At 41.8% G+C, this 15,075-nt stretch overlaps 1 protein-coding gene across 1 annotated transcript in view; it reads left to right on the forward strand.

The window, feature by feature from the left end:
- The window catches only part of slc13a3 (solute carrier family 13 member 3), a gene marked incomplete at both ends in the record, with an annotated part of 16,734 nt that continues 1,659 nt past the window's right edge, over positions 1-15,075 (forward strand). Inside the window, 11 exons of the mRNA XM_083769835.1 lie at positions 1-108; positions 2,521-2,786; positions 3,735-3,913; positions 4,967-5,036; positions 6,125-6,304; positions 6,403-6,528; positions 6,844-6,936; positions 7,045-7,149; positions 7,507-7,604; positions 13,569-13,681; positions 14,152-14,313. Coding sequence (XP_083625961.1) covers positions 1-108; positions 2,521-2,786; positions 3,735-3,913; positions 4,967-5,036; positions 6,125-6,304; positions 6,403-6,528; positions 6,844-6,936; positions 7,045-7,149; positions 7,507-7,604; positions 13,569-13,681; positions 14,152-14,313 — 1,500 coding nt within the window. The remainder of the gene's footprint in view (positions 109-2,520; positions 2,787-3,734; positions 3,914-4,966; positions 5,037-6,124; positions 6,305-6,402; positions 6,529-6,843; positions 6,937-7,044; positions 7,150-7,506; positions 7,605-13,568; positions 13,682-14,151; positions 14,314-15,075) is intronic.

Here is a 15,075-nt window from a genome sequence, read left to right on the forward strand (position 1 = left end):
ATGGAACTTTCAGCTGTGTCAAAGAAACTGTGGTGCGTAAAGAAACAGCTGATAGTCCTTCTTGCTCCACTTCTGTTTCTGCCTATAATTTTTGCTCTTCCAGAGAAGGTAGGCTATGCTGTGCTGGTTTGATGATGCTGCTGACATTAATATTAGGCTTTATGTTACGTGCACTTGTTTCACAGCATTTCCACAATCAATTCAATTGATATAGCATTCCTGACAAAAATCGGGTTTAAACTAATTTATTAGCTAAGAAAAACCCAATTCACTCGTTCAATGCATGCACATGCATGCAAGACCGGTTTTATTGCTACGTTGGTTTGATGGTTAACGTTTATAATTATTTGTTCTAACTTCTACAGTTCTGAAGTCAGAGTGCGCAGCTTTTTCCATGATTTAAGTTGAGAGCAGGCTAGGGTAGCCTCATTACATTTTGAACATGACCTAAAATAGTCTAAATGTTGTAGTTTTTACTCCACTATATATTATTTACTAGGCATATACCTTTAGCTCTCACATTAAGATAAGATAAGCAATATATAACCAACACAGATAGTAGCCTATTCATTATTAGAATAGATAGATGACGCTATCGACTAGTGTCACAAATGGTACAGCAGAGGCTATATAAAGTAGCTAAATAACCCCTCCCTTTAAAGCTGCAACATTGCCTATACCATTACTGTAGCCTATAGTGTATATACCGGTACATCAATAATTTTAATAGGCTACAGTATGCTAATATGTATCATTCTAATCTTGGACATTCAAAAAATGAACAGATGGATTTATGTTCAGATCTGCTTCTAAATGCTGTCATTACTGCTTATCAGCAGTGGTGTATAAAGTAACTAAAGTATTTACTCAAGCATTGTACTTACACTTTTGAGGATTTTTTTTAACTTTACGAAGTAGGCCCTATATCTAATTTTCAATAGGACTATACTTTTACTTCTACTCCACTGAGACAAATACTTTTTACTCCACTTAAATTGACGACATTAGTTACTTTGTAGATTTAGATTATTAATTTATTACAATACCTGCATTACCATTAACCACTTGAGCTCTATGCATATTTAGGCTATTTGAAAATAGCTGATCTAATCTGCTATTTTCAAAGCATTTTTATACATTTGGAAACTTGTGCAAAATGAGTATCTTTACTTTCCGTACTTAAATGCAATCATTTTGAATACCAGACCAGAGTATTTCTACATTGGGTTTTTGGTATACTTGTGAGTACTTGTTCCACCAGACCACCACTGCAGCTGCAGTCCTGCATGGCTGCTTTGATTACTTCATTATAGATGGCACAATGTTTTGTAAATGTTTCAAATTAATATATATTTTTTGATATAGACCTACTGTGATTATCGATGACTTATGGAGCTCACATAAATGTAGACCAGCCTCTCGTCTTTAGCGTAAATAAAAATGACGTTTTTGCTACTACAAATTCGGGTTGTGACATTAGAAAGTCCTCTGAGCCCCCCACCACACGGATAAAAGGTCAGTTTTGGCCAGAAAGGGATTTTCACTGGAGGAAAAATATTCTCTATGAAGGTTTTCTCTTGGCAATATCGGTAGAGTAACTAAAAGTAACTAAAAGTAACTAAAAGTATATATATTTTTTTTGCCCAAAAAGTACCTTTTATACGTGTGGTGGGGGGATCAGGGTGCTTCCACTAAAGAAAGTAGGCTTTCTAATCACACCGACCATGTAGTCATTTTTTTATGTTTTTTGTGGCTTTCGCCTTTATATATATATTTTTTTTATAGAGGGATAGGGATAGACAGTAGGCTGACTGGAAATGGGGAGTGAGATGGGGGGTGGCATGCAGTAAGGGCTGTCGAGATCAGGAGTCAAACGCACGGCACACTGCCAGACTGGCCAGCCAAGTGGAGTTGGAGGTCAAGAAATTCAACAGAAAAAGGGAATTTGAATCTCAAGAGGGGGACGTGCACCGGATTGTCTGGTTGAGTCATTATTATTTGGAAATTATTAGTAGTCATTGGACCACACACACACACACACACACACACACACACACACACACACACACACACACACACACACACACACACACACACTCTCTCTAGGTCGTCCTCAGACGAGCCCTCCATTGTCGTTTCCAGTCATCCTGATTCTCCATACATCTGGCCAGTTTGTTGGTACTTTGCACTCCTGCATCGCTCTTGAGTACATCCACGTATGTTAGCGTGGGGCGTCCTCGTGATCGATGCCCGTGTGTTGGTTCCCAGAGCACCAGTTTGCTGGCTGGCAGTTCTTGATGCCTTTGGCAGTGTCCTGCTATAGTCTCATTCTCCTGGCTGCTATTTTCTGTGAGGTAATCCCTCATACAGAGTCTTGTTAGTAACACACACACACACACACACACACACACACACACACACACACACACACACACACACACACACACACACACACACACACACAAAAGAGTGACAAAAGAGATCACAAATATTCACATCAAGGCATCGGTTCTTTTTCAGGAGGGGAGATGTCTTTATGTGGTTCTGTTGATGGCGTCGTGGTGGTGCACAGAGGCTCTTCCCCTGGCCGTCACCGCCATGCTGCCCGTGTGCCTCTTCCCGACCATGGGAATCCTTCCGTCCAAGACCGTTTGCCCGCAGTACTTCCTTGACACCAACTTCCTGTTCCTCAGCGGGCTGGTGATGGCGTCGGCCATCGAGGAGTGGGGCCTGCATCGCAGGATAGCCCTGAAGGTGCTGAAGATTGTTGGCGTGAAGCCTGCTTGGTGAGGCAGAGACTAAACTTTAGAACAGGGGTTTTCAACCCTTTTTGTATCAAGGCCCATTATTTATTTGGCATTTGAGCCACGTACGGACCATTTGATGACATTTAGCCTCTCAGGCCCAAAACCAAAGAATATTTTTTTGTCATTGGATAGATTTAGTCCACAATTCCATGCTGTATTAATATATATGTGGTAGTACCATAGGAGAGATAACAGGCAAGCGGTTGATCAAAATAACAATTATTTTACGTTCTCTAATTGTGTAGACTTCTTGTAAATTAAATCATGCAGATGTTTAACAATAATTTAACTAATAATTTAGCGTCAAATGAAACCAAATGGACCAGTACAGGTCCATTTGGTTTAATTTGGTTTAATTTGGTCCATTTGGTTACCAACTCTCCATCATTTAGCTGGGTACCACTGGTTGAAAACCACTGCTTTAGAAGAAAGGTCCAAATAACGTTTATTGTCGTATGTTATAACTACATGAACCCTAGCGTCCCTTTTCTGGGTAGCCTTTGTCATAATAGTCAAACAGGCTAAGGTCACAACACACGTTGTGAGCTGTTGTGAGTTTGTAGATTTGGTGTAAAGGTGTAAGTTCAGTAGCCGTTTAGTTACATCCGTGTCTGTCCAGACTCATATACTGTAGGCCTATAGTATTAGTATACATGTAGTCAATGAAGAATTATTTTTAAAGGCCACAGTGACCTTGACCTTTGACCACCTACTTCTAATCAGTTCATCCTTAAATCCAAGTGGAGTAGTGGACGTTTGTACCAAATGTCATGAAATTGCTTCCTGAAACTTTTATTGCGTCCATAATGTCGGGAGGGACGAACACCGGAAGGAAGGGGCCAAGTACAGACACCTGCATGGTGTCTGTCAACGATGTTGAATGCAAACCTTACTGGTAGATGACTGTGTACCACATTCTGTTCCCAGGCTTATACTGGGAATGATGCTGACCTCGTCCTTCCTGTCCATGTGGCTTAGCAACACTGCTACCACCGCCATGATGCTTCCTATCGCTAACGCTGTCCTGGAGAGTCTCTACGGGCCCCTGGAGGACTTGAAACGAAACTGCAGGTCCATAGAGGAGTCAGACAATGACATACTAAATGGTAACTGCTGTAGGGCTGTAACGATCATGACATTTTAGTTGACGATTTATTTGTGATTCATGATTTAATTGTGATTTTGGCACTGAACATTGGAACATAATGTACATTTCTATTTGACTTTTAGGCTTTGTAAACTATGTAAAATTGCACAGGGAAGATGACAAATATTTCATACAAAGCCTATTACTGAAATATATACAAAGAAATGGCTCCTAGATCTATTTTTGAAAATGTATGAAGAAGGACTCTATATAATAGCTTCATAATATTTCACCCCTATAGCTAAAGTCAAAACGTTGTACCTAATCTAATAGATTTTTCTACTGGGAGCTATTATTCAGTGTGCAGACTTCCCTTCCTCTTCTAATGCACGTATTTTACTTCAGCACCTGCACATTTTTGTTGGGATGTGCATACTTCCGTCTGGACTCTGTTTGAACATGTATGATAACAATTAAACATTTTTCCCCGACAGCAAATTCCCAAAATAGGGAAACCAGGTTCAATAATCTCTGTTTTCACCCATCTTTATTATTACCGCAAATAATGAATTTAATCCGGTGATTATGTTGTGCCGTAATAGTTATGCCCAGTGAACCTCCTGTGTTCTGCTAGCTAACAAGGCAGCGTTGTGTCGAGGCTGGACATTCACACCCAGACACCGTATGTGTGGAATGTAGTGTGAAAACTCGCTCCCTCTGACAGACCAAAGCCACAAAATGTATTCAAGTCATGAAAGCTTGTGTTAAAATACTGTGATTAGGTTCTATCTATTCATACAGGCTGCACAGAAATATGCACAGTAATGTGTATTTCTCCTGTAGTTGTAATATGTAAACCAGGATGTGAACTTTGTACAATAATTTGTTCCACCACATTGAGCTCTGGATGCAAAGTTAAAAAAGTAATTTATTGATGATGTTAGGCTGCTTTCAAGTCAGATATTAAACATCAAAGAAGACTTACAGTATCATTCTTATATTTAGCTACAAAGTATCTTGAAATGGTTTTCATGATAACCTGACACGACTTCTTCTTTTCAAATTCTCTCAGGTCAATCCAATTTAAAGCTGCAGTCAGTGAACTCGCTGCCGTCAGAAAAACAAATATTATCAAAAGACGGGTAAGGAGAATATGAATACATGAATCTGAGATGAGCCGACATGAAATCAATGTGCTGTTTACGTAGACGGCTCTGATGGAATTTTGGTATAGCATGTCGGTTCATCTGATTAAACTACAGTCCGGGTCTTATTTCAATGAATACAATTTTAACTTTATGGACTCTACATTTTGTTTTAAAATACAACTTGTTTTTGTCAGGGCTGGTATGGTAGACTTTAATGGATTAACTAAACAGTTTGGTATTTTAATGCAATAGAACTAGTACATCTACAGTGCATGGTTGACCCTGGTGTCGGGTAGGACACCTCCTGATTCACAATTATTTGAAGCAGACCGAGCACCGAATTGGATACTAGATGTGCTTTTAAAGCAATTGCAGTTAAAAGCAATTCAGTCAGACAACTCACGAATAGATTAAACAATATTTATTGCAGAATGAGTAATGAGTGTGCATATGATATTTGACTTGGCGTTCGGCTCTGCTGGATTTCTCCCTGCTCGGCATGATTAAGCAACATCATAAAACATAAGAGCAGGGAGATAGATATACAATAACCCCCCCATGGGGAGCAAAGATAGCAGAGCCCACCGGTGGTGCTGGGGTGGTGGTGGGAGAAAACATCACATACAACCGGGAACCATGAGCAGAGGAAGGCAGGAAGAGCATGGAGTCTAGTGAGCTTAAGTAGCCTGCCCACTTAGTCAGCTGACTGCCGCATCAGCGAATGACGTGAGAGACTTGCACACACGTATACTCCCACATAGTAATGCAGCATGTTAACCCCTTGAGCATAGTATGGGCCTTTGAGCAAGCAAGAACCTCCCTTGAGGTTGACTGACTGAACTGACTCCGCGAGCTGCGTTTGATTAGCGTTACTCCATTTGCATTATAGATGAAACGTAGCAGTTTGAAGCCTAATATATGCTCTGTTATATGACGTCACCAACCTACAAGTCCACAACGTGTTGCACGTGCGGTGCATTGTGAGCTTGTAATTCTGCTATTTTTGACATACGATAAAGTTTAATTCAGGCTTAACTGAATTAAGCAAAGTTCAATAAATACTGTTAATACACCTTGAAAAGGATGGATGGAACAGAGCCCAGCGATGCGAGGACGGCTGAAGAACTGCGCTCAGAGTCAGAGTACCAGATGAAGGTGTGGAAAGGCTTCCTGATCTGCATTCCGTACGCGGCCAGCATCGGAGGCACCGCCACGCTCACCGGAACCGCACCCAACCTCATCCTGATTGGACAACTGAAAAGGTCAACAACATGTCATGTTGGGTGCCGACTCAAAACTAAAATGTAGGCAGATTTTGTCATTCAGGAGGAAAGTATTGATCTTTGTTTTTGATTTGTAGTTACTTTCCAGATTGTGATGTCCTCAACTTTGGATCTTGGTTTGCATTTGCGTTCCCTCTCATGGTGGTGTTTCTGTTCCTGGGTTGGATCTGGATTTCGTTTCTCTACGGGGGATTGAACACAAGGTGCGGAGAGATTCTATAATCACGTATTTGAACGTGTGATCTACAAGCTTGTGAGCGTGAAGATCTCGGCACTTTCAGAAAATCTTTTGATCACACATAAATTATGACATCTAGGGATGCCATGTTGACAGTGGTTAACCACTTAAACCAATAGCCTCCACCCTGCCCGTTAGAACATCATGACCCTATGAGTCATTTTACACTGAAATTGAGAAGTGATTCTGAAAGCAAAGCATTTCCGTCTTCTTCTTTTCTTTCTCCTCTGTGTGATGTTTGATCATTTTCAACAGTTTATGACATCTTCATGTTGCACAGATTGTGTGTCAAACGACAGGATCAAAGAGCAATGGCGGAAGCCAAAGCAGAAGCCGTCATCGATGATGACTACAGAAAACTGGGACCCATAAAGTAAGGATCTCTGTGTGTGTCAATCCCATGCAGCGTAATTTTGATGTTTACATTGACGTCACTCTACTTCGTGCTGACGTTAAATTTTCTCAACACACTTTTTTTTAGTTTTGCTGAAGGGTCCATTTGTTTCTTCTTCGTGTTGTTCGCCGTCCTGCTGTTCACACGAGACCCGAAGTTTGTCACCGGCTGGTCTGTGTTCTTTAAGAAAGGGTAAGAAACACATGCAACAGACAGTCTTAACCAAGAGTATGGTCACTCATCTGCAGCAGATGCCTCTGTTTCTTAGTCTTTGTAGTCTAATTATGACTTGCGTTGGCGTGTTGGCTCATTGAAAGAAGCTCCACCTTCGCGGCTGACTGACGCGACGGACAGATTCCCGGAAACGCTCTACTCTGCGTCAGTCAGCCGCGGAGGTGGAGCTTCTTTTCCATCCACCAGCTGTCTAAAAAGCCGGGGTTGACGTCGGGCGTGCGCGAAGATGTGCTTGAGCCCATTGGTGTTTTTTTATTGGTTATTTTACTCAAATCAACTTGATTAAAAGGATTAATTTGATGGTGTTTCCTTCAGGTATGTTTCTGACGCAGTGACAGGAGTCATCATCGTCTCAATGCTCTTCTTCTTCCCCTCCAAGAAACCTTCTCTCAGCTGGTGGTCCAACCCTCAAGGTTAAACACACACAACATTAACAAACACGTTTGACTCAGTGTACCAATGAATTAGAATTAACTAATTCGAACCAAAGCAACAAACAAATGTCACAGAGTCATTCGTGTTTCATCCTGGAATTAATCTACAATATGTAGGTTTTATTTCCGATCTACAATAAAGATGACTGCACATCTCGTGTCCAACCTGGTGCGCTGTGTCTGCTTCAAATAACTTTATTGACATTGTCAACCAGTAGGTGTCCTGCAAGACACCAGGGTCTAAATGTCTCAATGGAAGAGCAGCAGCAACCACAGATGTACTAGTTGTAAAGTATTAACATACTCTACCATACAGATTGGTTAAAATAAGGTTTAATTAATTAAACATTAAACATTTTGCAGCTTTAACCAGACCACCACAAAGACTTGTGGTATCTTTTCTTCCAGGAGTTCGTAGATTATGACCTTATTTCCCCACTGTACAAGAACGAGAAATGAGCTCCGTTTTCCCAGGCAAAGTCCTTCTTTATTCAATCAAGGCAGGTCCCATAGTTACAAGTTACAAGCATTCAAGTCATCTTCTCATCATCTCCTCTACCTCTCTCCCACGCCAACTCTCCTCTCCTCTCTACATTGGGGGTTTAGTTCAGGTTTAAAATTAAATTGGCTTTAATTTGGGGTTAAATCTAAATTTTGAGTTTAGTATGAGAATACATTTCACATTTAGGATATTTCATTGATCTTTTGTAAAATTAGATAGGTTAAATTGGATTGTTAAGCCTAAAGGTTCATTTTAGTCAAAATGTATAGTCTGCATATAAGTAAGTTGACCTTAGGGACGAAACCACTGGCACGGTTGCTTAAATGCAAATGAGATAGTGAGTACATTTGACATGCTGGTGGTGTCAGGTCACTGAAGTGATCAAGGGGGGTATTTTCCCTAAATCAGTCTAAAATAAAATAGAGGCATTTCTGTATTTCTTTCTTAAATTGCAGACTAAGTATAGTTTGTCTATCTCATTTCTTTATTTTACACTTTCCTGTGTGAATGTTTTCCTTGAGTGAGTTTGTGGACTATTTGCTCATTCTATGGGGCCAGTATGCAAATGAGTATGCGTGTCTGTGACTGTGGGAGGTGAGGAGACATGCATGCGTGAGTGTCACCCAGAATGAGTAACCGTTAGTGAGATTAGCTACAATTTAGTAGTTATGGCCACAAAGCGTACTCCAGTGCAGATTATGCACAAGAAATATCCATCTAAGAATATTTCCAGCATTTCAGGGAAATGGCATAAGCGTTGGCCGCCATGGCCAAAAGAGGGCTCTTTCGAGATAGAAGACCTTGAATCTATAAAGGCAGAGTTGTGTACATATAGAGCAGATGAGACGACAAAAGAGAGAGAAATGAAAAGGAAAGAAGAACTGTCAGTTTTAGACTTGTTCTGTGAAGAGGGTCGGACTCGAAGATTGAAAGAAAAAGTGAAAATGGGTCCTCATATTGTCGCACATATAGCGAGCCAGAGGCCTGTCAGTGAGGAGATGAGCAGGAAATGGTCTGACTCCGCACCATTGTCTTCCGTGTCAGTACTGCCTGAGGAGAAGATGTCCGCTGATTGCAGCACAGACAACCAGAACCAGTGCATTGACATTGTGGGTCACAGCGACAACTCAGCACAGACTGAGGTGGACTTTCTGGAGAACAGTGACATGAGGACATCAAAGCCAGAGGACAGCGACACTCAACGCTCTGTTAAGAGGGAGCTGGACCGGGTACGTTCCCTGAAAGAGGACGTGACCAGTGAATTAAGGACACAGAGGCAGTATATGCGTGCTATTGAGACACGTTTGAGTGAAATTCTGATGAAAGAGGCCCATCTGGTCCTCGACTTGATTGACCTACATGATGAGGCTGCGCACAGCCACAGAGACAGTTCACATGGAGGTGAAGACATCTACAGAAGGGCAGCCCGCCCCAACACAGACATGAACATTGATTCTGACACGGAGGAGGACAGCTCTACTCAAGCCCGCAAGAAGAGAGACTTACAGCATTTGAGACGACTCGAGAAATGTGGGGACAAAGACACTGCACAGACCTTTATGGAAAGTATTGCTACAATTGCTAGGGAAGAAGTTGACTTGACCACAGGATGTGAAGCTGCTCGAGAACTGGACAAGCTGAAAAACAGGCAGAGTGGAAGTAAGAGGAAGAGGAAGAGCCTCAACAAAAGTGATGAGGACTTTGAACAGGACAGCAGTGATTGTGAGAGGCTTCCCCACACTCGCACACATTTGAGCCGGAGACGTGTGAAAGACTACAGGGGGGCTTTGAGCAGGCGCCCATGCAGACCACAGAAGAGGACTGCCAGTCACGCACTAGGATCGGAGGACTGGAATGAAGCAATGGCTGCCATGTCATTAAGAGAGGAGGCCCTAGAACGAAAGATGCAGGACCTGGCGGAGGTTCAAGCAGGTCTGAAGGAAATCATGGAGAAGAGGGCTGAGATGCCCACACCTGACATTGACACAGTTGTCACTCAGCTGCCAGTGATGAGAGGGAAATATATGCCATGGTACCATTCAGACTTGTCATACGTTTTGAAACGTCTGCCACCCCTCAAACAGGGAGCATATCACTGGATTTCGACGTTTCATGCATTGATGAAGGACCCACAGTTGGGAATCAAGGATAATCAGTTGGCTATCGGTGACATGAAAGCATTGATTGGCATGCTGGAGAATGTGCATGTTCTTAATGATCTCTTGACCAAAGCAGATCTCAGAGAATATATCGACAATGCAGAGAATGACAGCGATCCTTTTGTGCCACACAGAAGTGCATTCTGGCGTACTCTGAGAGAAGTTTATCCGCTCAATGTGAACCCGGATAGCGTCAACATTGACCCACTGAGAGCCACAGAACAGCCGAGAGCTTATGTGGACAGATACTACCAGCAGTGGGCGGACTCGACAGGATCCAGCAAATGGCAATTTGCCAATCACAATGGGACGGAGGGTAGTGCCGTGCGGAGGAAACTTGAAAAAGGTTTGTCCCCAGATATGCAAGCTGAACTGGCGAAGATTGTGGAACTTGGTAGTATGCCTTTGGAAACCTACACGGGCCATATTGCTCACTGCGTCGACCTGGTCCGGAAAAAACAGGAGTTCCAAAGACTCGGAGATGTCGACCTTGTACGTCAAATGAATGAGAATACAGTGTCACTACAAGCGGAAGTGCTGACAAAGATTCAAGAAGAGAGACTGCAACCGCAGGACAGCGCAGACCAACAACAAGTGCTGCCATGGAGGATGAGGGCACCACAGAGTCAACAGCCAGTGTCATCCTATCAGTGGGCTGCACCTCAGCAAGGATATATTCCACTGACACGTCACAGCCCAGAAAGCTGGAGAATGAGAGGTGTTTGTCATAAATGTGGTCAGTATGGTCATTTTGCTGGACAGTGTGACCAGAACCCACAACGGGAAACTTTGAGGGAAGTCAAGCTTGACCGGATCTCATGAACAATGATTTGGACAGCTAAAGGAGAAGTGGCATGGCTCCTCCATGTTCTTCTTTTGACAGTTGACTTGACACGCCCCTCTCTGTGCTATTGACAGCATGGCTTTTGATCTGTCACCTAGCTGTCATCTGACACTTGACCCCGTTTTGTTTTTTGATACTTTGAGGTTCAGTTTAGGAATGATGTCCTAAACGGTTTGATTTGCTTTATAAGTTCTATTCATTGTCATACAAAAGAAGATAGTGTAGGTTAATAGTGATCAGATGAGTATTTTAGAATTTCCTTAAAATGTCACAGTGAAATCCAAACCAAAAAATAATAATTATATTCTAAATAATAATACAAATATTGTTTGGCTTTCCGAATCATGGGGTAGATGATGGTTTCTGCAGAACTATTCATCTGTCCATTATTCTGTGAAAGTTACTCACAAACTAGGGGGGGTCAGAGGTGCAAGGGGTATTTGTAGGTGTCTGTGAGTGTATTTAAGTCCTGGCCAGGCCTGTCTGTGAGAGAAAGAATGTTGGGGAACATTTATATATTTGAATTCAGTTTAATCATTCTGTTCAATTCTATTTACAGTTTTCTTTTAATGTTTAAAGTTTTAAGTGTATCTATTGCTTCCATGTTGATGTATTGATGTTTTACTGTATGTTTCTTCATTCATTTATTTTTGAGATTGAGATTGCAATAGTACAGTTTGATTGATTATTTTGTTTTACTTCTGGTTTAGCTGTGAGCTTCTGTGTTAATTTGCTGTTTCACATTTGGAATAGTGCCCAGGGGGGAGGAGGGTACTTATCTTACAAAGGGATTCGTTTCAGGGTTAATTGAGACATTTTGGGGAATTTGAACTTTTGGGGAGGAAAACATGTTGAGCCAATTTATGATTCATATTTTAGACTAATAGCCTTGAGGACTATTAGTAGGGGGTATATGTGGTGTAATTTGAATCATATATAAGCATATGGTTAGTCATCATTTCAAGCCATTTCTCCCTCCACCCCATCACCGTGTTTTAACTATTTGCATAACAATTGTCCTACAGGCAGGAAGCCTTGTGGGCTACACTCCTTGACTTCTCAAGATCTTGGGGTGTGATCTTTCATCTGATATTATCCATATGCCTTCTTGTTTGACTGATAAGTGACAGAGAGCCATTCTTTAGGGCAGGATGCTACAGTTTGTAGGCATGCATTTTATGAGTACTACAGGGGACTGTCACCGTTGGGGGTCTTTGATTAGCTGTTTAACACACACACACACACACACACACACACACACACACAGGGACAAAAGGTGACAATCCACTGCATGAGAGGGAGGTATAAAGGGATGGTTTGGGGGACTGAGAGGGGGTTGAAGTTGGGGAGGTTGGAGGGAGAGAGAGAGGAGAGGAGAGTTGGCGTGGGAGAGAGGTAGAGGAGATGATGAGAAGATGACTTGAATGCTTGTAACTTGTAACTATGGGACCTGCCTTGATTGAATAAAGAAGGACTTTGCCTGGGAAAACGGAGCTCATTTCTCGTTCTTGTACAGTGGGGAAATAAGGTCATAATCTACGAACTCCTGGAAGAAAAGATACCACAGATTCTAATGTGAGCTTGAACTGCAGCTGTTACAAATAAGTAGTACATCGTCAGAGGAATGTTAATTATGTAGATTAGAGTCTGAACAAGGTGTTTGTGTGATTATATTAATCTCACAAGAAAATGTTGCCACAGTCTCGCTCTGTGAGTGCACGCGCGCATGCATGCATTTGACATCTGTGTGTTTAGCTGTATATGAGCACACGCGCATGTGTGTTCATTCATTTCTGTGTGTGTGTGTGTGTGTGTGTGTGTGTGTGTGTGTGTGTGTGTGTGTGTGTGTTCAGCTGCTCAAACAAACCACTGGACTTGCATGAAGAATAGAAAAAAGCTCACAATGAACCCAAAAGAACATTGGGTTCACTGGGTTAAACAGTTCCATTTTTAGGCAATTTCATTCAAAACCAAGGTGCTTTTATGTTTCATGGACTGAGCACAACATTTACAGTAGGCTACATGTTACGCTGGAGTACATTTAACAATATTCTCATAGTACTTGTAAGTGGCATTATAATAAAAAGAAGAAAAACATCTGGCAATATTGTGACTAAGGTTATTACTAAATGTGTATTACCATAATAGTTATTGCTTCATCAGTGAGATTCATGAATGGATTTGTAGAAGCCTTTTCTTTCTAAAAAAGAGAAAGCAATTAGAACAAGGATATTCTAGAAATCCTCAGTGTTCATTTATTTTACAAATGGAACTAAATGAAAACACAAGGGTCCATTTGGTTTCATTTGGAAACTCTCAGTTACAACTGCATAGTTTTAGTTTTACTGAAGTAATTTGCAATTTTGCATCATGTACTGTAACAAACCTAGTGGGAAATAACAATGCAAATGAACTATGTTAAACTGTTTTGTCCTCAGCATCAAACACACCGTATGTTCCTCTGCTGTCCTGGAAGAAAGCTCAAGACTCGGTTCCGTGGAACATCATTCTGTTGCTTGGTGGAGGTTTTGCGATGGCCAAAGGCTGTGAGGTAGAGTTTGTTGATTATTGTCAGTCACAGTTTCAGCACGATCAGAACCCCATTGATGTCCATTATATACAATTACGTTCAATATCTCAAACAAATATAAAACATAATTATGTGAAGAATTATTATTATTGTGGAGGTTACCGTACTTCTTCTTTTAAAGATTTATTTTAAGCTTTTTATGGCTTTATTGATAGAACATCAGGTTGACCGCTACGCCTGCAGTCTGGGCCCTGTGGACAAGGCCAAGATAGACAGACAGACCGACAGACAGACAGACAGACAGACAGACAGACCGATCTAGACAAGCTAGCCTCTTGCATAGCCAGGATATAAACAGTACATTGTATATCTTTCACACACTGTCCCTTAACTACTCTGAAATAACAATTTTGCAACCCAATCTCATTTGTCCTGCTTTATCTCATGGTGCTGCTCATGTTGTGTGGTGATGTGGTGGTGGCATCCTATAGGAGTCAGGTCTGGCCACATGGATCGGAGGTCACCTCCAGCCTATCGCTCAGGTCCCACCAGCTGCAGCTGTCATGTTGATCACAGCCTTCCTGGCCTGCTTCACAGAGTTCGCCAGCAACACGGCCACAATCATCATATTTCTACCTGTCATCGCTGAACTGGTGAGTGCCTCCAGCATATCTACACACATCTGCTCCCTAATGATGATCGCCATGGTTAATATGGTTTATAATAATCATAATCAAAATAATCATAATAACATTACTATTATTATCTATTCTGTACAGTTCACATGAACCACGTGACCAGGCGGTGTTCTACCCCCTCAGTGTCGTAACTCTGGTTCTGCCATAAACAAACCCGATACGCCCATATATAGGCAGGACCACAGCCACGCGTGGAACCATGACTCAGACATAACCATAAACACACCCGATAGGAATGTCACTGAACTATGACTCAGACATGATATACCCTTATATAGGCATATGGAGATCCGGTTTGAATATTATTTCTTCCCTTGTGACATGAGGGGACAGTTAGGGGAATGTCAGTTATTCTGGGTTACAATGGACTACAGCCAATAACCCCTGTAGTTTCATAAATAAACCATATCGTCATATCTTAGAATATAAATTAACAAAGCTCTATACGTATAAGCATAATATTATACTATATACTACACAGGGGCGACTGTGGCTCAAGAGGTAGAGCAGGTAGTCCAATGACCCATGGGTTGGCGGTTCGAATCCCGGCTCCTCCTGTCTACATGTCAAAGTGTCCTTGGGCAAGACACTGAACCCCAAATTGCTCCCGATGTGCTTGGTACCTTGCATGGCTTCCGCCGCAATTGGTGTATGAATGTGTGTGTGAATGGGTCAATGTAATGCACAATCTATGTAAAAGCCCCTTGGATAAAGGCG

The sequence above is a fragment of the Protomyctophum parallelum genome, assembly GCF_964188405.1.
Source record: "Protomyctophum parallelum genome assembly, chromosome: 7".
Classification (NCBI taxonomy): Eukaryota; Metazoa; Chordata; class Actinopteri; order Myctophiformes; family Myctophidae; genus Protomyctophum; species Protomyctophum parallelum.